Source organism: Meles meles, chromosome 7, assembly GCF_922984935.1.
Source record: "Meles meles chromosome 7, mMelMel3.1 paternal haplotype, whole genome shotgun sequence".
NCBI classification, from domain to species: Eukaryota; Metazoa; Chordata; class Mammalia; order Carnivora; family Mustelidae; genus Meles; species Meles meles.
The window spans coordinates 94,181,166-94,208,038 of NC_060072.1; the positions used below are offsets into that span (position 1 = coordinate 94,181,166).

Consider the following 26,873-nt stretch of genomic DNA (forward strand, 5'->3'; position numbering starts at 1 on the left):
CACACCAAAATTACCAGACTATTCCTACTGATTTTGTTTGAGAATACAACATGGAAAGAGTAGGGATTATAATGGAGATTGATGGGATGGAAATACTACTAAGGATGGAATATAAAATTATTCATGATATTTCACATTCACTTCTCTGAAATTGTATCTCATTAGCCATGAAAGTAATGACAGAAGAATCAGGCACTTGAATCTGATTAGTTGAGTAAAATGGTAAAGCTATTGCAACCCTGTTTATTGACATGATCAGGGGTGTGTGTACTTTATGAAAACCACTTTCTGATGTACTTTTAATGACAATAATCACTTTAGTTCTAGAAGGAAAAACTCTTAAATAAACAGGAAATGGGATCCATCTCAACTCTTGCATAAAATCAAGAGAGAAGAAGCATTTTTCTATGCTTTAAAACTCACTCTAATTTCCCTCTAGTATTTCCTCTTATATAAAAATAGTCAACAACTGCTATCATCACATAGGTTATTCTCTGGTAGAACTGCATTAAAGATGAAATTATCTGTCCAGATGCTCTGGAAATGCAAACTATTGTATCTCCTGGCATACCCATCTTCAAAACCTGAATGAACATTGTGTTACTCTATCTGAAATTTGCTTGCTAACTTTATTTTAGACAATTAAATCACTCTTTATTTTTCCATTGGGATTGTCAATTTCTTTCTGTTTTTCTTTCCTATTTAGAACTGGAAAAATAGAGGACAGTAATGGGAAACCACACACAAGAGACAGTGTTTATCCTGGCAGGTTTGACTGATGACCCACAACTGAAAGTTGTGTTATTTGTCTTTCTGCTTCTCACCTACTTGCTGAGTGTCACTGGCAATCTGACCATCATCACACTCACCCTGGTGGATACTCACCTCAAGACCCCCATGTATTTTTTCCTTCGGAATTTTTCCTTCTTAGAAATTTCCTATACTACTACATGTATTCCTAAATTGTTGGTTACTATGGCAACTGGAGACAAAACCATTTCCTTTAATTGTTGTGCAACTCAAGTGTTTTTTGCCTTCCTTCTTGGTGCATCTGAATTTTACTTGCTGGCTGCTATTTCCTGTGACCGCTATGTTGCCATCTGTAAGCCCCTGCATTACACAACCACCATGAACAGTAAGATCTGCATTCAACTTGTCTTCTGTTGTTGGTTTGCTGGTTTTTTGGTCATCTTTCCACCTCTCCTCTTAGGCATAAATCTTGACTTCTGTGCCTCCAACATTGTTGACCATTTTTACTGTGATCCAACTCCCCTGCTGCAGATCTCCTGCTCAGACACACAGCTCTTAGAGACAATGGGATACATCTCTGCTTTGGTGACACTCATAGCCACATTGGTGATGGTGATAATATCATATACCTATATTGCCTTAAAAATTCTAAAAATCCCTTCCGCTAATCAGAGGAAAAAAGCTTTTTCAACATGTTCTTCTCACATGATTGTGATATCCCTTTCTTATGGTAGCTGCATTTTCATGTATGTTAAACCATCAGTCAAACAAAGAACATCTTTTTCCAAGGGAATTGCAGTGCTCAATACATCTGTGGCTCCACTTTTGAATCCTTTCATCTACACTTTGCGGAACCAGCAGGTAAAGAAACCTTCATGAATGTGGAACACAAAACTGTTTCTTTTCCAAACAAATGAGTATCCTGTTCCATAACATACTGGAAAAGAACAAAGAAGTCTCCTATAATACCAGTGTATTCATTAGTAGCTTTCAGTACATAGTTTCCTCTTTTTCCCCCCTTTATCCCTATGATACTCATCTTAATCTCTTTTGAGTTTTATTCACAAAAGCTTTGCTCCACAGAAGTTAATATCCCTATATTCTTCATTAGATATATCTTTTTTCTCATCTCACTTCCTTTTCCTCTAGATATAGGAAAGAAAACAAGCCACATTTTTCAGTCTGTCTCTTTTGTCTTGAATTCTTAGTTACTCAAGACTACAAAATGTTGTTTAATTTGAATTATGCTTACTGTAACACACAATTCAAAGGTCATTACTATCTTAATTTTTGATCAGGTTTATTTTCTTAAACACAGTGAGTTTATTTACTGAAAATACTCATATAATTTACTTAAAATTATATTCATTTATATGTTTAAAATACAGTTTGTTGGCAATAATTATGTTTAAAGTAATCACAATAAAATTTTAACAGAGATTAGTCATCAATGTGTTACTCATCTTTGAAATTGTCTATTAAAAATGCGATTGTTTTGCTAAAGTGCATTCTATAGGAACTAGTTATTTAGAAAAAATGTTTGAATAATGCTATCTTAAGGAGCTGAATAAAATATAAGCAGGAGGAAGACTACATATATAATCAACTGGAACTATTACATGTTTATATAAAGCTTGTAGAATGAACTGCATCTTAAAAGATATTTGGGTCACAAATATGATTTCAAGAATGTTGTAATTGTATATATGTGTGTGTTTGTATACACATGCATATACACACATAGTATGTATATATGTATGTTTGTAGATGTATGTATATATATGTACATGTACATATCTGTGTACATATACATATACATATGTATATCCATATTGAGACAGTCTAATACAGTTGACCCCTGAAGAGCATAGTGATTTAGTGATTGGGGCAATGCCCCTTGCAATGTAAAATCTGTGTATAACTTTTTACTCTCTGAAAAGTTTACTGTTAATAGACTACTGTTGACAAGTAGTCAAGACTTACTGATAGAATAAGACTTACTGATAACCAGTTTATAAACACATATTTTATGTGTTTACAAGATATGTTATATCTTGTATTCTTACAATAAAATAAGCTAGAGAAAATAAAATGTTATTTAAAAAGTCATAAAAATTACATTTACAGTACTGTATTTATTTATCAAAAAATTTACGTGTAAGTGGAGCAGTGCATGTCAAATCTGTGTTGTACTGTATTGTTGAAATCTATTAAAATGACAAAAAAAAAAAAGATGGCTCCTGACTCTGGAAAGTTGGAGTTTGAAACAGTAAATTGATGGGTGGGTTACAGGCCAGTGAGAAGGTTGAGGAGAAAACATGAAGTAAAAAAGTAGTGATGGCAACGATAGCTAAATGTAGGCAAAGTTTTATGCTTTCTAAGTTCAGATTGGAAAACAAGCAATGAGACATTTATTAAGAAAAGAATCTTTCAAGTATTCTGATCAAGTGGAAAACTTAATTTAGCTTTCATTAAATAGTATCATAAATGAAATATAAAAATAATAAGTAAATAAAATTTTAAAAGATGACATCTGTAACTAAAAATTTCACATTATAACTAACCAATGGAAAGAAATGAGTAGAAATTTGTTAGACAATCTGAATATTGTAATTATGCTACTTTTGGGGGGAAAGAAACCTTAAGGATGAGAAATGTATTCTAAAATTTAGGAAATGAAATTTGAGATTTTCATAAAAAGACCAGAGTCTATCTAACACTTATTTTTATGGGACAATTATCTGTACCCTTTCACACATTAATGTTCAGACAACTTAACCTTATATTACTTTCCATTTACATTTACACTACTGTATGTATTTATCAAAAAATTTACATGTAAGTGGAGCAGTGCATGTCAAATCTGTGTTGTACAAGGGTCAGCTGTACAAGAACAACCTAAACTAAGGCCATCTCAATATTCTGATTATTTTGATCCTATTAATGTGCCAAATACAATGAATTTGCTTAAAATATACTGTCTGGGGGATGGGGTCGTTGGATGATGGGCATTAAGGAGGTCACATGATGTGATGAGCACTGGGTGTTATATGCAATGGATGAATTTTTGAAGACTACCTCTGAAACTAGGGACATACTACATGTCAACTAATTGAATTTGAATTTTAAAAAAAAGGAAAAAAAAAACATACTGTCCAACTTAGCCACTAGTTTATTTTGGAGATATTCTGAAAAAGCTTCTCTTACATAGTTTAAGATGTCTGTCACTTACAAGTTATTTATCACAGATTCTCTAAATCTTAATAAGGGTCTAGCACTTCTAAACTAAGACTTTTCCATTCCTACTTATTCCCAACCCCAGACAAATGACAGTTGCACCACCTGCCATCTCTGTTGTTTGTCTGTGAAATACACCTTATATCATGTCTAGTAGAACTGCAACATTTGACCTCCAAATCCTGATTTCCCAAAGAGTCTACTATTGCTGCTTCTGTTCTTGTTAAATTGGTTTTTAACAAGTAATACAGCATTTTAAATACAGGTACAGCTAACTTCTTGAGAGAGCATCCACCTAAAGTGCTGATATGCTTTACCAAAAATGCTTCCAGCTTTGCTGCTCTAGTGATGTAGGCCGGACAACAAATATGATATAAAAATAAGATTTATATTTTGTTGACAACCCACTAAGTGCATGCACTGCTAGGTGTTCTATATAAATCACATAATTATGGAAACAATATTGCAATATAATTATTATTAGCATTATGTATAGTACCAAAAGAAAGCTGAGAGTGACTAAGATCATTTTGGAAGATACACAGCTAAAATGATTAGTGAAAATTTAAACTCAGGAAGGTTAGTTTTCATCACTTCAACTGAAGATCTTGTTATCTATTAAATTTTTATCTTAAGCTTATTCTCCAGATATTATGGACCTCTCTGATAGATGTCTGGCATTTATTTTCTTAACAAAATGAGTGTTCTGAGTGATAACTAAAAGAGTATTAGTAGTATCACTTTCATTCTGTTTGCCATTATACTTTCATTAAATCCCCACATTCTTGTGCTTTCTAATATTTTCTTGTCTCAAAATGTATAAACTGTCCTGATCCCTCTAAGTATTCAGTTAAACTATCACCTTTCTGGGGAGTCTGCGTGGCTCATTTGGTTAAGCATCTGCCTTTGGCTTAGGTCATGATCCTGGGGTCCTGGAATCAAGCCCCCAAACAAACTCCCCATCGAATCCCCCATTGAGTCCCCCATCAAGCACTTCATCCAGCTCCCTGCTCAGCAGGGAACCTGCTTCTCCCTCTCCCTCTGCCTGCCACTCCCCCTGATTGTTCTCTTTCTCTCTCTCTCTGTCAAATGAATAAGTAAAATCTTTTTTATTTTTTTTAAAGATTTTATTTATTTATTTGACAGAGAGAGATCACAAGTAGATAGAGAGGCAGGCAGAGAGAGAGAGAGGGAAGCAGGCTCCCCGCTGAGCAGAGAGCCCGATGCGGGACTCGATCCCAGGACCCTGAGATCATGACCTGAGCCGAAGGCAGCGGCTTAACCCACTGAGCCACCCAGGTGCCCCGTAAAATCTTTTTTAAAAAATCATCTTTCTTAGACCATTACCTATTTTTTCAAAGGAGACTAAATAATTCAATTTTCTGGACATCTTCATCCTCACGACATTATTTTTTTTAGTAATTCAATAGCATCTTTCTTTTTAAAATGATTTTATTTATATATTTGACAGTGAGAGAGAGAGCAGGAGCAGGGGAGCAGCAGCAGAGGGAGAGGGAGAAGCAGACTCCCTGCCCAGCAGGGAGCCCTATGTGGGACTCCATCCTAGGATACTGGGATCATAACCTGAACCTAAGGTAGACACTTAATGTCTGAGCCACCCAGGCACCCTCAGTGGCATCTATCTTACAAAGATCACTCTAAGTTGTTAGTAGATTTGCTCATAAAATTAGCTGTTTTAATTTTTCCAAAATAAATTCTAGTAGGTATGGATTTCTCCATCTGATTATGCTCACAGTCTTGTTTTTGTTCTTTCATCAAATTAATCTTCCTAAATTTAAATAAAACCCTATGATTAAGAGCTCTTTATATGAAACTCAAAAGAAATTTATGGAAGCTACCATGCTTTGTCTCAGGAAACTATCTCACATTTTGGTCAGTTGAATCCCTTATCCTCTGAATAAAAATTTTTATTTGCATATCTCCTATTATAAATTCAACACCAATAATTTTATTCAGTTGGAAAGTAATATAAGTTTAAGTTGTCTGAACATTAAAGTGTGAAAGGGTACAGATAATTGTCCCATAAAAATAAGTCTTACATACAATCTGGTCTTTTTCTGAAAATCTCAAATTTCATTTCCTAAACTTTAGAATACATTTCTCATCCTTAAGGTTTCTTTCCCCCAAAAGTAGCATAATTACAATATTCAGATTGTCTAACAAATTTCTACTCATTTCTTTCCATTGGTTAGTTATAATGTGAAATTTTTAGTTACAGATGTCATCTTTTAAAATTTTATTTACTTATTATTTTTATATTTCATTTATGATACTATTTAATGAAAGCTAAAGTTTTCCACTTTATTTTATTTCCAGAATACTTGAAAGATTCTTTTCTTAATAAATGTCTCATTGCTTGTTTTCCAATCTGAACTTAGAAAGCATAAATCTTTGCCTACATTTAGCTATCGTTGCCATCACTACTTTTTTACTTCATGTTTTCTCCTCAACCTTCTCACTGGCCTGTAACCCACCCATCAATTTACTGTTTCAAACTCCAACTTTCCAGAGTCAGGAGCCATCTTTTTTTTTTGTCATTTTAATATATTTCAACAATATTTGGCACAGTTGATCACTGCTTTCTATTTAATATAGATTTTTTGCCCTGTTTAAATGAAGCATTATTTTGTGGACTTCTCTGAGCATGGTGGTAATCCTTCCTCATTTTTTTTTCTTTTGCTGTTTTTTTCCTGTGATTGATTCCTAAATAGCAGGAGCCCCAGTTCTCCAGACTCCATCTGAGCCCCTTCTCTCCATTGTCTTTGCACTCTACTCACTTTCCCTAATGATGCATCACACCTAATTCTAAATTGTGTGTGTGTGTGTGTGTGTGTGTGTGTGTGTGTGTGTGTGTGTGTGTAGAACAGCTACGAATGTTCTGGTTGTTGACAAATGCCAAAATATAGATTAAAGATGCTCAGAAAACACAAGCAAGAAAGAAACACGAAACCAGGCGTATATATTTCTAAACTGATGAAAAACTAAGGCAAAGATAATCTTAGGCAATGAGGGGGAAAGTATATCACTTACATATAAACTAGAAAAACAATTGGGCCTGATCTCATCAGAAGCAATGCCAACAGAAAGACAATCGGGTGACAATCTAGAGTACAAACAGAAATGGAAGTGAAATAAAAACTTTCACAGATAAACTAAAACTGAGAGAATATGTTGCCAATATACCTACCTCACAAGAAATGATTTTTCTTTAATATTTTATTTATTAATTTGTCAGAGAGAGAGAGAGAAAGAGCACAAAGCAGAGGAAGCTGCTGGCAGGAGAAGCAGGCTCCCTGCTCAGCAAGGAGTCCAACATGGAACTCCATCCCAAGAACCTGTCATCATGACCTGAGCTGAAATTAGATATTTAACCCACTGAGCAACCCAGGATTCCCTCCCACAAGATTGTTAAAGGATTTTCTTCCAGCAAAAACAAAATGATGTAAGTTAAAAACTTGAAATCTCTCAAAGAAAAAGGAGCTTCAAAAATAGAATAAAGGAAGACAAAATATAATCTGTGTTCTCACCTGAACTATTCTAAAATATGAGCGACTGAAGCAATGATGGTAGTAATATCTTGGGTATTAATAGTAAAATGAAATGTATGGTAAAATGTATAAGGGAAAAGAGGGATGTACTGAGAATATAGGTTCATAATTTTTTTTTGCATTTTTTAATTTATTTTTTCAGCGTAACAGTATTCATTGTTTTTGCACAACACCCAGTGCTCCATGCAAAATGTGCCCTCCCCATTACCCACCACCTGTTCCCCCAACCTCCCACCCCTGACCCTTCAAAACCCTCAGGTTGTTTTTCAGAGTCCATAGTCTCTTATGGTTCGCCTTCCCTTCCAAATTTTTTTTTTAATAAACATATAATGTAATTTTATCCCCAGGGGTACAGGTCTGTGAATCGCCAGGTTTACACACTTCACAGTACTCACGATAGCACATACCCTCCCCAATGTCCATAGCCCCCTCCCCCTCTCCCAATCCCACCTCCCCCCAGCAACCCCCAGTTTGTTTTGTGAGATTAAGAGTCACAAGATGGGATTGGGAGGGAGACAAACCATATAGGTTCACAATTTGCTTTAACTTTAAGTGTTATAAATTTTTTTTTCAATACACAAAATATTTTGAAATATATGTTCCAAACCATGGCACAAATGGGGAAAAAAAGTTTTTAAATTATTGAAATATTTGAAAATAATTCTCTTCTTTTTGAAGATTTTATTTATTCTTTATTTGTTAGATAGAGAGAGAGCGCACAAGTGGGGAGAGTGGTGGGTAAAGGGAGAAGCAGGATCCCTGCTGAGCAAGGAGCCCAGAGGGGGACTTGATCCCAGGACACTGGGATCATGACATGAGCCAAAGATGCTGAACTGACTGAGGCACCCCAATAATACTCTTAATATACTATTAGACTAGAAGTCACAAAGCTAAATTTAAAACTTATGGACATGAGTCCATACTGACATAAATAAATGTAGGAGAAGGAACAGTTCCTCCTTATAGAGGAATTCTAAAAATATATAGCCATACTGATTTTTCCAGGAAGTGAAGCTTATTAACCTTCTTACTTTCAGAGTAGTAGGCCATTTTAGTAACTTGCTTCCAAGAAGACAGGAAAAACAGAGCTATTTTTGTTTCAAACTGCAAAACCTTACACAGGTTGTTAGGGAAAATATTAACATTTGTAAGGAATTTTGATATCATGTATCCCACATATGATGTGACGAGAAAGTGCTTTATCACTCTTATATTCTTCTTCTAAATACAGAACCCTCATCTACTTTGAAAAAGAGAGAGACAAATCCAAATTGAGAAACACTTTTGAAATTGCTTTGCAAATACTCATTCAAACCAACAAGAACATGAACAACAAGATAAGACAGAAATATCCTAAGATGTAAGTGAGAGGATGCAATATAGTATCCTAGATTAGAGCCTATAATAAGAAAAGGAAATGAGAGAGAAAACTACTGAAGTACAAACAAATTCAGAATTTTTGTTAATAGTCCTGCATCAACACATGTTCTTTTTTTTTTTTAATATGTATTTTTATTTTGACAGTAGAATGGAAGATTTGGGTGAGGGGCAAAATAGATGAGAAGGTTATTATTAAAAAGTTCAAATTTGACCATTTCAACCTGTACCCTAAAGTGAGCTGATTACCTACCAAAGAACTCCGACCACCCATGAAATCAGCCTGAGAATTATACACATCTGGATCTCTACAGGAGCAGAAGACTCCAGTGGCAGGTAAAGCAGACTCAGAGCATCGGACTGATATCTGAAGATAAACAAAAGGGGGAGGGAGCCACCAGAGGTGACCGATGGGAAAGTAATACCCCAACAGGAGAGTGCTCTGCGTCTGGGGACCAGCATTAACTTGGAGTCTGGTTGAAAGCACTCAAAAAACAAAGAGCAAAGGATTGCGGGGGGGGTAATAGTGGGAACCTGTTAGGATCAGGGACCTAAGTCCCTGGACCCAGGACAGCCTCCCCTGGCGCTGAGCCACAGAGAGTGCGGCAGAGAAATCAGGTCTCTGTCCCTGAACCGCCAGTGCGCCTAAACGCCAGCGTGCCCGAGAATGAGTGGGGTCTGGCTCCCATGAGGGGCTGGGAGCCTGGCCAGACAGCAATCCTGAAACGTGCTCGTCCCAAAACCTCAATTGGGATACATGCTCATAGGCACTAGCCTGGAGCTCGGGCATCCAGAAAAAAACAGACATTCCCAGCCTGGGAGAGCAGGAAATTCTCAGTGTGCGATCTCTGCTCAGAACCTCTCTGGCAGTCTGGAGCTGCCTAGACAGCCACCCCTGCCCTGGTTTTGGGTACAACGAGGAGCTCCTGCATCCCCAGGGACAGTGACTCAGAACCGACTCTGCCAGCAGCTTTTGCAAAACATTCTGAGGCTTCTCTCTGAGAGGGAGGTCAGGGTGCAGTTAGCTCTCCTCTAAATCTCCAAAAACCATCAAAAGCTGTCAAGGGGAGAGAAAGCAGATGAAAGAACATAAAACCCCCAGAGAACAAAAGGCTGAAAAAAACAGTGAGGGGAGCAGGAGGACCTAACTCAGGGAACATCATTGTCTGAAAACCCACGTGGCAGGCCCCTCCTCAAGAAAACCAACCAGGATGGAAGAAAAAAAAAAAAAAAAAGACTACAAGAGAACAACCACCACTACTTCATAAATACAACTTTTATTTTTAACTCTTTACCAATATTTTGGTTCTTTTTTTTTATACATACAGATAATTATTTTTTCATTTTATTTATTTTTTTCAGCGTAACAGTATTCATTGTTTTTGCACAACACCCAGTGCTCCATGCAAAACGTGCCCTCCCTATGACCCACCACCTGTTCCCCCAACCTCCCACCCCTGACCCTTCAAAACCCTCAGGTTGTTTTTCAGAGTCCATAGTCTCTTATGGTTCGCCTACCCTCCCCAACGTCCATAGCCCCTCTCCTTCCCAATCCCACCTCCCCCCAGCAAACCCCAGTTTGTTTTGTGAGATTAAGAGTCATTTATGGTTTGTCTCCCTCCCTATCCCATCTTGTTTCATTTATTCTTCTCCTATCCCCCTAACCCCCCATGTTGCTTCTCCATGTCCTCATATCAGGGAGATCATATGATAGTTGTCTTTCTCCGATTGATATTTCACTAAGCATGATACCCTCTAGTTACATCCATGTCGTCGCAAATGGCAAGATTTCATTTCTTTTGATGGCTGCATAGTATTCCATTGTGTATATATACCACATCTTCTTTATCCATTCATCTGTTGATGGACATCTAGGTTCTTTCCATAGTCTGGCTATTGTAGACATTGCTGCTATAAACATTCGGGTACACGTGCCCCTTCGGATCACTACGTTTGTATCTTTAGGGTAAATACCCAGTAGTGCAATTGCTGGGTCATAGGGTAGTTCTCTTTTCAACATTTTGAGGAGCCTCCATGCTGTTTTCCAGAGTGGTTGCACCAGCTTGCATTCCCACCAACAGTGTAGGAGGGTTCCCCTTTCTCCGCATCCTCGCCAGCATCTGTCATTTCCTGACTTGTTAATTTTAGCCATTCTGACTGGTGTGAGGTGATATCTCATTGTGGTTTTGATTTGTATTTCCCTGATGCCGAGTGACGTGGAGCACTTTTTCATGTGTCTGTTGGCCATCTGGATGTCTTCTTTGCAGAAATGTCTGTTCATGTCCTCTGCCCATTTCTTGATTGGATTGTTTGTTCTTTGGGTGTTGAGTTTGCTAAGTTCCTTATAGATTTTGGACACTAGCCCTTTATCTGATATGTCGTTTGCAAATATCTTCTCCCATTCTGTCAGTTGTCTTTTGGTTTTGTGAACTGTTTCCTTTGCTGTGCAAAAGGTTTTGATTTTGATGAAATCCCAATAGTTCATTTTTGCCCTTGCTTCCCTTGCCTTTGCCGTTGTTCCTAGGAAGATGTTGCTACGGCTGAGGTGGAAGAGGTTGCTGCCTGCATTCTCCTCAAGGATTTTGATGGATTCCTTTCTCACATTGAGGTCTTTCATCCATTTGGAGTCTATTATCATGTGTGGTGTAAGGAAGTGGTCCAATTTCATTTTTCTGCATGTGGCTGTCCAATTTTCCCAGCACCATTTATTGAAGAGGCTGTCTTTTTTCCATTGGACATTCTTTCCTGCTTTGTCGAAGATGAGTTGACCATAGAGTTGAGGGTCGATTTCTGGGCTCTCTATTCTGTTCCACTGATCTATGTGTCTGTTTTTGTGCCAGTACCATGTTGCCTTGATGATGACAGCTTTGTACTAGAGCTTGAAGTCCGGAATTATGATGTCACCAACTTTGGCTTTCTTTTTCAATATTCCTTTGGATATTTGAGGTCTTTTCTGGTTCCATATAAATTTGAGGATTATTTGTTCCATTACTTTGAAAAAAATGGATGGTATTTTGATAGGGATTGCATTAAATGTGTAGATTGCTTTAGGTAGCATGGACATTTTCACAATATTTATTCTTCCAATCCAGGAGCATGGAACATTTTTCCATTTCTTTGTGTCTTCCTCAATTTCTTTCATGAGTACTTTATAGTTTTCTGCATAGAGATTCTTAGCCTCTTTGGTTAGGTTTATTCCTAGGTATCTTATAGTTTTGGGTACAATTGTAAATGGGATTGACTCCTTAATTTCTCTCTCTTCTGTCTTGTTGTTGGTGTACAGAAATGCAACTGATTTCTCTGCATTGATTTTATATCGTGACACTTTACTGAATTCCTGGACAAGTTCTAGCAGTTTTGGAGTGGAGTCTTTTGGGTTTTCCACATATAGTATCATATCATCTGCGAAGAGTGATAGTTTGACTTCTTCTTTACCAATTTGGATGCCTTTAATTTCTTTTTGTTGTCTGATTGCTGAGGCTAGGACTTCTAGTACTATGTTGAATAGCAGTGGTGATAATGGACATCCCTGCCGTGTTCCTGACCTTAGCGGAAAAGCTTTCAGTTTTTTTCCATTGAGAATGATATTTGCGGTGGGTTTTTCATAGATGGCTTTGCTAATATTGAGGTATGTGCCCTCTATCCCTACACTTTGAAGAGTTTTGATCAGGAAGGGATGCTGTACTTTGTCAAATGCTTTTTCAGCATCTATTGAGTATCATATGGTTCTTGTTCTTTCTTTTATTAATGTGTTGTATCACATTGATTGATTTGCGTATGTTGAACCAACCCTGCAGCCCTGGAATAAATCCCACTTGATCGTGGTGAATAATCCTTTTAATGTACTGTTGAATCCTATTGGCTAATATTTTGGCGAGAATTTTTGCATCTGTGTTCATCAAGGATATTGGTCTGTAGTTCTCTTTTTTGGTGGGATCCTTGTCTGGTTTTGGGATCAAGGTGATGCTGGCCTCATAAAATGAGTTAGGGAGTTTTCCTTCCATTTCTATTTTTTGGAACAGTTTCAGGAGAATAGGAATGAGTTCTTCTTTAAATGTTTGGTACAATTCCCCTGGGAAGCCGTCTGGCCCTGGGCTTTTGTTTGTTTGGAGATTTTTGATACCTGTTTCAATCTCCTTACTGGTTGTGGGCCTGTTCAGGTTTTCTATTTCTTCCTGGTTCAGTTGTGGTAGTTTATATGTCTCTAGGAATGCATCCATTTCTTCCAGATTGTCAAATTTGTTGGCATAGAGTTGCTCACAGTATGTTCTTATAATTGTCTGTATGACTTTGGTGTTAGTTGTGAGCTCTCCTCTTTCATTCATGATTTTATTTATTTGGGTCCTTTCTCTTTTCTTTTTGATGAGTCTGGCCAGGGGTTTATCAATCTTATTGATTCTTTCAAAGAACAAGCTCCTAGTTTCATTGATTTTTTCTATTGTTTTTTTTTGGTTTCTATTTCATTGATTTCTGCTCTGATCTTTATGATTTCTCTTCACCTGCTGGGTTTAGGGTTTCTTCTTGTTCTTTCTCCAGCTCCTTTACATGTAGGGTTAGGTTGTGTACTTGAGACCTTTCTTGTTTCTTGAGAAAGGCTTGTACCGCTATATATTTTCCTTTCAGGACTGCTTTTGCTGTGTCCCACAGGTTTTGGACTGTTGTGTTTTCATTATCATTTGTTTCCATGAATTTTTTCAGTTCTTCATTAATTTCCTGTTTAACCCATTCATTCTTTAGAAGGATGTTGTTTAGTCTCCATGTATTTGTGTTCTTTCCAGCTTTCCTCTTGTGATTGAGTTCTAGCTTCAGAGCATTGTGGTCTGAAAATATGAATGGAATGATCCCAATCTTTTGATACCGGTTGAGACCTGATTTGGGACCCAGGATGTGATCTATTCTGGAGAAGGTTCCATGTGCACTAGAGAAGAATGTGTATTCTGCTGCTTTGGAATGAAATGTTCTGAATATATCTGTGATGTCCTTCTGGTCCAGTGTGTCATTTAAGGCCTTTATTTCCTTGTTGATCTTTTGCTTGGATGATCTGTCCATTTCAGTGAGGGGAGTGTTAAAGTCCCCTACTATTATTGTATTATTATTGATGTGTTTCTTTGATTTTGTTATTAATTGGTTGATATAGTTGGCTGCTCCCACGTTAGGGGCATAGAATTTAAAATTGTTAGATCTTCTTGTTGGACAGACCCTTTGAGTAGGATATAGTGTCCTTCCTCATCTCTTATTATAGTCTTTGGCTTAAAATCTAATTGATCTGATATAAGGATTGCCACCCCAGCTTTCTTCTGATGCCCATTAGCATGGTAAATTGTTTTCCACCCCCTCCTTTTAAATCTGGAAGTGTCTTCGCGTCTAAAATGAGTTTCTTGTAGGCAACATACTGATGGGTTTTGTTTTTTTATCCATTCTGATACCCTGTGTCTTTTGATTGGGGCATTTAGCCCATTAACATTCAGGGTAAATATTGAGAGATATGAATTTAATGCCATTATTAGTCTGTAAGGTGACTGTTACTGTATATTCTCTCTGTACCTTTCTGATCTACTAATTTTAGGCTCTCTCTTTGCTTAGAGGACCCCTTTCAATATTTCCTGTAGAGCTGGTTTGGTGTTTGCAAATTCTTTCAGTTTTTGTTTGTCCTGGAAGCTTTTGATCTCTCCTTCTATTTTCAATGATAGCCCAGATGGATAGAGTATTCTTGGCTGCATGTTTTTCTCATTTAGTGCTCTGAATATATCATGCCAGCTCTTCCTGGCCTGCCAGGTCTCTGTGGATAAGTCTGCTGCCAATCTAATATTTTTACCATTGTATGTTACAGACTTCTTTTCTCAGGCTGCTTTCAGGATTTTCTCTTTGTCACTAAGACTTGTAAATTTTACTATTAGGTGACGGGGTGTGGACCTATTCTTGTTGACTTTGAGGGGGGTTCTCTGCATCTCCTGGATTTTGATGTTTGTTCCCTTTGACATATTAGGGAAATTCTCTCCAATAATTCTCTCCAATAGACCTTCTGCTCCCCTCTCTGTTTCTTCTTCTTCTGGAATCCCAATTATTCTAATGTTGTTTCATCTTATGGTGTCACTTATCTCTCAAATTCCCCCCTCATGGTCCAGTAGCTGTTTGTCCCTCTTTTGTTCGGCTTCTTTATTCTCTGTCATTTTGTCTTCTATATCACTAATTCTTTCTTCTGCCTCATTGATCCTAGCAGTGAGAGCCTCCATTTTTGATTGCACCTCATTAATAGCTTTTTTGATTTCAACTTGGTTAGATTTTAGTTCTTTAATTTCTCCAGAAAGGGCTTTAATATCTCCAGAGAGGCTTTCTCTAATATCTTCCATGCCTTTTTCGAGCCCGGCTAGAATGTTCAGAATTGTCATTCTGAACTCTTCATCTGACATCTTACCAATGTCTGTGTTGATTAGGTCCCTAGCCTTCGGTACTGTCTCTTGTTCTTTTGTTTGTGGTGATTTTTTTCGCCTTGTCATTTTGTCCAGATAAGAGGATATGAAGGGTCAAATAAAATACTAAAAGGGTGGCAAAGACCTCAGAAAAATGCGCTGTAACTAAATGAGAAGAGACCCCAAATTGTGGGGGGGGGGAAAGGGGTTAAAAAGAGGTTCAGAAAAAAAAAAGAAAAAAAATTTAAAAAATAAAACAAATAAAGAAAAAATATAAAAAACAAAGAAAAAATATATACATTTAGATAAACTAGTCAAAAAACGTTAAAAAAGAAAAGGGTAAAAGTTTTAAAGATTTAGCAGAAGACGAAAAAAGAAAAGAAATTGAAAAAAAAAAATTGAAGTAGCCGCAAGACTAAAGAATCATGGGGAGAAAGCCATGAGTTCCGTGCATTGCTTTTTCCTCCTCTGGAATTGCGCTGCTGTCTTAGGAATTGAACCTACTTTTCCTTGATAGATGAACTTCGTCCTGGCTGGATATTTTGTTGATCTTCTGGGGGAGGGCCTGTTGTAGTGACTCTCAAGTGTCTTTGCCCGAGGCAGGATTGCACTGCCCTTACCTGCGGCCGGACTAAGTAATCGGCTCGGGTTCGCTTTTGGGAGCTTCTGTTCCCTGAATGCTTTCCATAGAGTTCCGGAGGATGGGAATGAAAATGGCGGCCTCCGAGTCTCCAGCCCGGAGGAGCCAAGAGCCTGGGGCCCCACTCCTCAGTGCGCCCCCAGAGGACAGCACCCAATCACTCCCGTACCCCAGCCTCTAGCCGCGCTCCGAGCTCACCCAGCCCGCGACCAGTTCAAGGTAACCCCGAGCTGAGATTTCAGTCCTTGGCTCTGTCTTTGCAGCCGGTTTCTCCGTTCTAATACCTGTGAGCTCTGCGACACTCCGACACCCCCGATCCTTCTGTGACCCTGCGGGACCTGAGGCCACACTGACCCCGCATGGGCTTCACCCTGGTTTAGCCTCTGGAGCAATGTCCCTCAGTGGAACAGACTTTTAAAAGTCCTGATTTTGTGCTCCGTTCCTCCGCCGCTTGCCCGGAGCTGGCCCCTCCCCCTGTGGTCTATCTTCCCGTCGTTTTAGATTCATTTCTCTGCCAGTCCTACCTTTCAGAAAGTGGTTGATTTTCTGTTTCTAGAGTTGCTGTTCTTCTTCTCTTCGATCTCCCGTTGGATTTGTAGGTGTTTGCAATGTTTAGATAAGCTATCGAGCTGATCTCCTGCTACCTGATGTAGTCTCAGCCTGCTACTTCTCGGCCATCTTGACTCCTCCCCCCCATACAGATAATTTTTTAACCTATTTACCACCACACTGAGATGTCCAGTACATCAAATTCTTTAATAACCTTCTAACCTGAACTTTTTGATACATACACCCGTGTTTTTCTTTTGCTTTTCTATTTTTTAAAATTCTTTTTTAATTTTAACTTAGTTTAGTCTAGTTTATTCTTTTTTAATTTTTATTTTCTACTATACATATAGAGTTAAACTTCAAGGTAATCCCCATTCCCAAATCAATGCTACCTCTATAGGCAAACCAGTTTCTAATCCCCCTGTCACTTAGGAAAGTTGAGTCCCTTAACAAAAACATCAAGATACCTTCAGGAAGAATCAAAATAACCTTCCTCACCGACACTGAGAATTTATAACCACTCTCCCAATTTTTCCTTCTGTCAGTGTTTCTGTGAATTTGTGTTTGTCCTGATAATATATAAATCTTATACTTGGGGTTCTTTCTGATGAGGTTCTTCCCTTTTTTTTTTTTTTTGCTTATATATATATATTTTTTTCTCTTATCATATATATTTATCAGTCTTTTTGTTTGTCTGTTTTTGTTTGTATACTTCATAACTCTTACCTTGTGGTCCATTTGGGCTGAGCCTTCTCTTTAATCTTCCCTTTTTTTCCTATCTCTCTCTCTCTCTCTCTCTCTTTTCTTTTCCTTTTTTCTTTCCCCTTTTTTTTTTTTCTTTATTCTTCTCTATTTCTTTTTCTTTTCTTTTTTCTCTCATTTGGGTGGGGAACCCTGATTGCACAGAAGCGTTCCAGGGTGCACCTTGACTGCACCACAATCGATAAATCCAGCTGCATCTGTTCAGTCATCTCTTACCAAACTGACTAGGAGGAGGAATACCCAACAGAAGAAAAATACAGAGGATGGGCCTTCTGCAACAGAGCTAATGGCTATCGACATAGACAATATGTCGGAAAAGGAATTCAGACTAACAATTATCCAGGCAATAGCTAAGTTGGAGAAAGCCATGGATGACGAAAAAAAAATTGATTAGGGCAGAACTGAAAGCCACCAGGGATGATGTTCACAATGTTAGGGTAGAACTGAAAGCCACCAGGGATGATGTTCAAAATGCTCTCATTGAGTTCCAATCTAATCTAAATTCTCTAAAAGCTAGGGTAACTGAGACAGAAGATAGAATTAGTGATCTGGAGGACAAACAGATAGAGAGAAAAGATCAGGAGCAAGCCAGGAACAAACAGCTTAGAAGCCACAAAAACAGAATCAGGAAAATAAATGATGCCAAGAAACATTCCAACGTCAGAATTATTGGAATTCCTGAAGGGGAAGAAAAAGAAAGAAGTCTAGAAGATATAGTGGAAGAAGTTGTCTATGAAACTTTTCCCAATCTCATGAATGGAAACAACGTTCATGTACTAGAGGCAGAGAGATTTCCTCCCAAGATTTTAGATTCTCAAAGTCCCCGTGACACGTTATAGTTAGAATGAGGAATTATGTTTCAAGACAGACTCTCTTAAAAGCAGCTAGGACAAAGAAGCTCCTTACATACAGAGGAAAGCCCATTAGAATAACATCAGACCTTTCCACAGAGACCTGGCAAGCCAGGAAGGGCTGACAAAATATATTCAGAGTACTAAATGAGAAGAACATGCAGCCAAGAATACTCTATCCAGCAAGACTGACATTCAAAATGGATGGAGAGATAAAGAGTTTCCAAGACCAGCAAGGCTTAAAAGACTATACAACCACCAAGCGGATACTGCAGGAAATATTAAGGGGGATCTATAAAAGAGAAAAAATCCTAAGAATATCATTGAACAGAAATATAGAAACAATCTACAGACAGAAAGACTTCAAAGGCAACACGATGTCAATAAAAACCTATCTCTCAATAATCACTCTCAATGTGAATGGCCTAAATGCGCCCATAAAAAGACACAGGGTTGCAGATTGGATAAAACGACAGGACCCATCTATATGTTGTTTACAAGAGACCCATTTTGAACCTAAGGATACACCCAGACTGAAAGTTAAGGGATGGAGAAGCATCTTTCATGCCAATGGGCCTCAAAAGAAGGCCGGGGTAGCGATTCCCATATCAGATAAATTAGATTTTAAACTAAAGACTGTAGTTGAGATACAGAAGGACACTACATAATTCTTAAAGGGACTATCCGCCAAGATGATCTAACAATTGTGAATACCTATGCCCCCAATATGGGAGCGCCCAATTACATAAGAAAACTATTAATCAAGATAAAGAGTCATATTGATATGAATACAATAATAGTAGGAGATCTTAATATGTCTCTCTCAGAAATAGAGAGATCATCGAAGCAGAAAATTAATAAAGAAATAAGAGCATTGAATCAAACATTGGACCAGATGTACCTCATAGACGTATACAGAACATTCCACACTAAAACAACAGAAGACTCATTCTTCTCAAGTGCACATGGAACCTTCTCCAGAATAGACCACATACTGGGTCACAAAGCAGGACTCATCTGATACCAAAAGATTGATATTATTCCCTGCATATTCTCAGATCACAATGCTTTGAAACTGGAAGTCAATCACAAGGAAAAGTTCAGAAGGAACTCAAACACCTGGAAGCTAAAGACCACCTTGGTTAAGAATGCTTAGATCAACCAGGAGATCAAAGATGAACTTAAACAATTCATGGAAACCAATGAGAATAAAGAAACTTTGGACCAAAACCTATGGGATACAGCAAAGGCGGTTCTAAGGGGGAAATACATAGCCATCCAAGCCTCCCTCAAAAACATTGAAAAATCCAGAATACACCAGCTGTCTCTACACCTTAAAGAACTGGAGAATCAACAACAATCAAACCAACTCCACATGCAAGAAGGGAAATAATCAAGATTAGAGCAGAGATCAATGAGGTAGAAACGAGAGATACAGTAGAATGTATCAATGAAACTAGAAGCTGGTTATTTGAAAGAATCAATGAGATCGATAAACCATTGGCCACACTAATCCAAAAGAAAAGAGAGAAAGCCCAAATTAATAAAATTATGAATGAAAAGGGAGAGATCACAACGAACACCAAGGAAATAGAAACAATCATCAGAAATTATTACCAACAGTTATATGCCAATAAGCTAAGCAACCTAGATGAAATGGATGCATTCCTGGAAAGCTACAAACTCCCAAAATGGAACCAGGAAGAAATTGACAACCTGAATAGACCGATATCTAGTAATGAGATTGAAGCAGTGATCAAAAACCTCCCAAAAAACAAGAGCCCAGGACCTGACGGATTCCCTGGGGAATTCTACCAAACTTTCAAAGAAGAAATAGCACCAATTCTCCTGAAGCTGTTCCAAAAAATTGAAGCAGAAGGACAACTTCCAGACTCTTTTTATGAAGCCAGCATTACCCTGATCCCAAACCAGGAAAAGACCCTACCAAAAAGTAGAATTTCAGACCAATATCACTGATGAACATGGATGCAAAGATTCTCAACAAGATCCTAGCAAACAGGCTCCAGCAGCACATTAAAAAGATTATCCACCATGACAAGGTGGGATTCATACCTGGGTTGCAAGGATGGTTCAACATTCGCAAATCAATCAATGTGATAGAGCAAATCAATAAGAGAAGAGAGAAGAACCACATGGTCCTCTCAATTGATGCAGAAAAAGCATTTGACAAAATCCAGTATCCATTCCTGATGAAAACGCTTCAAAGTATAGGGATAGAGGGAACATTCCTGAACTTCATAAAATCTATCTATGAAAGACCCACAGCAAATACCATCCTCATTGGGAAAAAGCTTGCAGCCTTCCCGTTGAGATCAGGAACACGACAAGGATGCCCACTCTCACCACTCTTGTTCAACATAGTATTAGAAATCCTAGCAACGGCACTCAGACAACAAAGAGAAATTAAAGTTATCCAAATTGGCAAGGAAGAAGTCAAACTCTCTCTTTGCAGATGACATGATTCTTTATATGGAAAACCCCAAACACTCCACCCCCAAAATACTAGAACTCAAACAGCAATTCAGTAACGTGGCAGGATACAAAGTCAATGTACAGAAATCAGTGTCTTTCTTATACACTAACAATGAAAATACAGAAAGGGAAATTAGAGAATTGATTCCATTTAGTATAGCACCAAGAACTATAAGGTACCTGGCAATAAACCTAACCAAAGAGGTAAAGGACCTGTACTCATGGAACTACAGAACACTCATGAAAGAAATTGAAGAAGACACAAAAAGATGGAAGAATGTTCCATGCTCTTGGATTGGAAGAATAAACATTGTTAAAATGTCTATACTGCCTAGAGCAATCTATACTTTTAATGCCATTCCGATCAAAATTCCACTGGTACTTTTCAAAGAGCTGGAGCAAATAATCCTAAAATTTGTATGGAGCCAGAAGAGACCCCGAATTGCTAAGGAAATGTTGAAAAACAAAAACAAAACTGGCGGCATCACGTTGTCCGATTTCAAGCTTTACTACAAAGCTGTGATCACCAAGACAGCGTGGTACTGGCATAAAAACAGACACATAGACCAGTGGAACAGAATGGAGAGTCCAGATATGGACCATCAACTCTATGGTCAAATAATCTTTGACAAAACAGGAAAAAATATACAATGGAAAATAGTCTCTTCAATAAATGGTTCTGGGAAAACTGGACAGCTATATGTAGAAGAATGAAACTCGACCATTCTCTTACCATACAAAAAGATAAACTTGAAATGGATAAAAGACCTCAACATGAGACAGGAATCCATCACAATCCTAGAGGAGAACATAGGCAATAATCTCTTCAATATCAGTCACAGCAACTTCTTTCAAGATATGTCTCCAAAGGCATAGGAAACAAAAGGGAAAATGAGCTTTTGGGACTTCATCAAGATCAAAAGCTTCTGTACAGCAAAGGAAACAGTCAACAAAACAAAAAGGGAACCCACAGAATGGGAGAAGATATTTGCAAATGACAGTACAGACAAAAGGTTGATATCCAGGATCTATAAAGAACTCCTCAAACTCAACACACACAAAACAGCTAATCATATCAAAAAATGGGCAGAGGATATGAACAGACACTTCTCCAATGAAGACATACAAATGGCTATCAGACCCATGAAAAAATGTTCATCATCACTAGCCATCAGGGAGATTCAAATTAAAACTACGTTGAGATACCACCTGACACCAGTTAGAATGACCAAAATTAGCAAGACAGGAAACAATGTGTGTTGGAAAGCATGTGGAGAATGGGAACCCTCTTCCACTGTTGGTGGGAATGCAAGTTAGTGCAGCCACTTTGGAGAACAGTGTGGAGATTCCTGAAGAAATTAAGAATAGAGCTTCCCTATGAACCTGCAATTGCACTGCTGGGTATTTACCCCAAAGATACAGATGTAGTGAAAAGAAGAGCCATCTGTTACCCAATGTTTTATTGCAGCAATGGCCACAGTTGCCAAACTGTGGAAAGAACCAAGATGCCCTTCAATGGATGAATGGATAAGGAAGATGTGGTACATATACACAAAGGAGTATTATACCTCCATCAGAAAGGATGAATACCCAACTTTTTAGCAACATGGACGGGACTGGAAGAGATTATGCTGAGCGAAATAAGTCAAGCAGAGAGATCAAGTATCATATGTTCTCACTTATTTGTGGAGCAAAGCAAAGAACACGGTGGACATGGGGAGATGGAGAGGAGAGGGAGTTGAGGGAAACTGGAAGGGGAGATGAACCATAAGAGACTATGGACTCTGAAAAACAACCAGAGTGTTATGCTGGGGTGCGGGGATGTTAGGTTGAGTAACCACGTGGTGGGTATTAGGGATGGCACATACTGCTTGGAGCACTGGGTGTGGTGCAAAAACAATGAACACTGTTACAATGAAAATAAACAAACAAACAAACAAACAAAAAGAACCAGTAATGGTTTGTCTCCCTCTCAAAACCATCTTGTTTCATTTATTTTTTTCCTACCACTCAAACCCCCCATGTTGCATCTCCACTTCCTCATATCAGGGAGATCGTATGATAGTTGTCTTTCTCCGATTGACTTATTCCACTAAGCATAATACCCTCTAGTTCCATCCACATCGTCACACATGGCAAGATTTCATTTCTTTTGATGGCTTCATAGTATTCCATTGTATATATATGCCACCTCTTCTTTATCCATTCATCTATTGATGGACATCTAAGTTCTTTCCATAGTTTGGCTATTGTCGACATTGCTGCTATAAACTTTTGGGTGCACGTGCCCCTTCAGATCACTATGTTTGTATCTTTAGGGTAAATACCCAGTAGTGCAATTTCTGGGTCATAGGGTAGTTCTATTTTCAACTTTTTGAGGAACCCCCATGCTGTTTTCCAGAGTGGTTGCACCAGCTTGCATTCCCACCAACAGTGTAGGAGGGTTCCCCTTTCTCTGCATCCTCGCCAGCATCTGTCATTTCCTGACTTGTTAATTTTAGCCATTCTGACTGGTGAGAGGTGATACCTCATTGTGGTTTTGATTTGAATTTCACTGATACCAAGTGATGTGGAGCACTTTTTCATGTATCTGTTGGCCATCTGGATGTCTTTTTAGCAGAAATGTCTGTTCATGTCCTCTGCCCATTTCTTGATTGGATTGTTTGTCCTTTGGGTATTGAGTTTGCTAAGCTCTTTATAGATTTTGAATACTAGCCCTTTATTGGAATGTCATTTGCAAATATCTTCTCCCATTCTGTCAGTTGTCTTTTGGTTTTGTTAACTGTTTCCTATGCTCTGTAAAATGTTTTGATCTTGATGAAATCCCAATAGTTCATTTTTCCCTTGCTTCCCTTGCCTTTGGCAATGTTCCCAGGAAGAAGTTTCTGTGGCTGAGGTCAAAGAGTTTGCTGCCTGTGTTCTCCTCAAGGATTTTGATGGATTCCTTTCTCACATTGAGGTCTTTCATCCATTTGGAGTCTATTTTCATGTGTGATGTAAGGAAGTGGTCCAATTTCATTTTTCTGCATGGGGCTGTCCAATTTTCCCAATACCTTTTGTTGAAGAGGCTCTCTTTTTTCCATTGGACTTCTTTCCTAAAAAGTGCATATGTTCTAAAATGGTGCAGGATTTCATCTGGTATGTCTATATAGACCTGAAAATTTGGAGTGAATAAGAATCACACACCTGTTTGGATTACTTCAAAACAAATTCAAAGTTCTCATTCCTAAATTGTCTTTTCAATATACCTGTAGTACAGTGTAGAAACATGGACTCTAGGTAATTGTAATACAGGTGGATTCCATGACAGTTTCCTTTTTTAATATCAAAACCTATGTGAGCAGATTATTATTTTATGGACAGTGTTATGTTAAATATATTGTGGATGGGTATTTGGGTATTGGAATCTGAGAGACAAGTTAGAGGACTAATGTTTTAAACTAAGTGAGTTATTTGAGAATTGAAACACGGTAGTGTGAATGAGTTATTTGAAAGTTGAAATGTGATAGTGTGAATGAATCTGAAGCTCCAGGTGATGGTTCCAGAGAAATTTAGGAACACAAACTGAGAGGAATGATTGAACATTTGGATATATGGGATATATGAGATAAATGGAAGAGATTTTTAAAAATGAGTTACATCATCTTTCAACTTCCTTTCTGCCTACTCCCTTGTGGACTCACTCATGTTTTTTATGCTGTTAAAGAAAGGAGTGTTACTGGTATGCCCTCAGATAAAAACAAAATATAAGCCTACAATGAAATCCATGAAATATAATGAGTTCTATATTGATATAATATGCCATCAGAGAAATATGTGTGAAAAAAATCATTATGGCATTTAATGCAGTAACTTCTATTCATGTGGCCCTAAAGAAAAAAAAAAATTAAGTTCAGGTTTGTATTCTGATTTATTTTACTATTTTAAGTCAGCACTGTTAACCTTCTTTCCGATGGTAATTACAAGGAAATAAGTTCATGTTATTATATTTAAGGCCCTCAAAGCCTTCCATTAAGCTCTTTAAAAACTACTAGACCCTTATTAGATTTGGATTATGAGTATTTTTCTTACTCTTTGGGTTGTCATTTCACTCTTCTGGTAGTGTCATTTGGTCACAAAAGTTTTAATTCTGATGAAGTCAAGTTGTTTCTATTTTTTATTTGGTTGCTTGTGTTTTCAGGGGCATATGTAAAAGAACCTTTGCTTTATCCAAAGTTGCAAAGATGTATACCTACCACTTATTCTAAGAAATTTATATTTTTATATTTTACATTTAGGTCTTAGGTTAATGTTTGTGTATGGTTTGAGGTAAAGATTCAAGTCACAATTTGCATGTAAATAGTTACCACAACATGATTTGTTGAAAAGGCTATTAATCCCCCATTAAACAACACCCTTGTTAAAATTCAATTGACCATTAATGCACAGGTCTATTACTTTGAGGTAAAACTCAGTTGCTATACCAGTATCACATTGTCCTGATCACTGTACCTTTATATTAATTTTTGAAATTGGAAAGTATGACTCTTTCAATTTTGCTCCTCTTTTTCAATATTGTTTTGGCTAGCAAGGTCCCTTGCAATTCCATATGAATTTTCGGATTAGATTGTTTATTGATGCAAAAAGAATAGTTGGAATTTTAATAAGGATTACATTGAATCAGATCACTTTGGGAACTGTTATCATCTTAATTAACAATGTCAAGTGTACTATCCAATAACATGGGATGTCTTTATTTGTTTAGGACTTTTTTTTTTAAGTTGTGGCTTGTTTGTTTGTTTGTTTGTTTTGGTACAAGTGTTGCCCTTTCATGGTTACATTTACATAAAATAACTCTTACAACTGAACAATAAAAAAGACCAACACTCAAGAAAATATAGTCAAAGGGCTTGAAGAAGATATACAAACAGACAAAAAGCACTTGAAAAGATGCTCGAGAACAGTAGTCTTTAGGAAAATGTAATTCAAAATTACAATGACATACCACTTCACAGCTACTAGGACAGTTAAGTATGTGTATGTGTGTGTGACTGTGTGGGTGTGAGTACATATATGTTATTTCTATATAACACAAAAAACAACAAGTGTTATTGTACATAATAACAAGTGATGATGTACAGAATTAAGAACACCATATGCCACTGGTTGGAATGTAAAACACGCAGCCACTTGGAAAAGTTTGTCAGCTCATCAAGAAGGTAAACACAGAGTTACCATATAACCCAGAAATTCTAAGAATTGAAAACATAGGTTCATGCAAAAATTTCAATACACATTTTCACAGAGGATCAGGCATAAGAGCCAAAAAGCAGAAACAACACAGGTAACATTTAAGTGATGAATGTATACACAAAATGTGGTACAGGTATATTTCACTTTATTGTGCTTTGCTTTGTTGTATTTTGCATACACTACATTTCTCTCATAAGTTGAACATTTGTGACAATCCTGCATCAAACAGTTCTAATGGTGCCATTTTTCCAACAGCATTTGTTCCTTTCAGTATCACATTTTGGTAATTCTCACAATATTTCAAGCTTTTTCATTATTATTATATTTATTATGGTGGAGAAAGTTTTAGTGGTATGGATTGAATACCAAACCAGCGACAATATTCCCTTAAACCAAAGCCTACCACAGAGGAAGGCCCTAATTTTCTTCAATTCTGTGAAGGCAGGAACAGGTGAGGAAGCTACAGGGAAAAAGAAGTCTGAAGCAAGCAGAGAACAGCTCATAAGGTTTAAGGAAAGAAGCCATCTCCATAACATTAAAGTATGCAGTGAAGCAGCATGGACTGATGTAGTACCTGAAGTGAGTTACCCAGAAGACCTAGCTAAGATAATTAATGAAGGTGACAATACTAAACCACACACTTTCCATGCAGATGAAAAAGACTTATAGTTGATGAAGATGCCATCTAGGCTGTTTATAGATTGAAAAGAGGAGCTAATGAGTGACTTCAAAGCTTCAAAGTCTAAGCTGACTCTCTTGTGAAAGCTAAGGCAGCCAGTGACTCTAAATTGAAGCCAATGCTCATTGATCATTCTGAAAGACCTAGGCCTAAGAATTATGCTAACACTACTCTGCCTATGCTCAATAAATGGAATAACAAAGTCTGGATGACAGCACCTTTGTTTACAACATGGTTTACTAAATATTTTAAGCCACTGTTGAGATCTGCTCCTCAGTAAAAGATTCCTTTCAAAATATTGCTGCTCATTGACAATGCACCTGA

General features: G+C 37.6%; 1 protein-coding gene across 2 annotated transcripts in view; it reads left to right on the top strand.

Annotated features, from left to right (window-relative positions):
• Positions 1 to 729: 729 nt before the first annotated feature.
• Positions 730 to 26,873, top strand: part of LOC123946681 (olfactory receptor 6C74-like) — a 36,153-nt gene continuing 10,009 nt past the window's right edge. The window contains exon 1 of one of the 2 annotated variants that reach the window (XM_046012326.1): positions 730 to 1,611. In XM_046012326.1, coding sequence (XP_045868282.1) covers positions 730 to 1,611 — 882 coding nt within the window. Of the gene's footprint in view, positions 1,630 to 26,873 lie in introns of those variants that run through there. The other variant, XM_046012325.1, reaches the window with a different exon arrangement.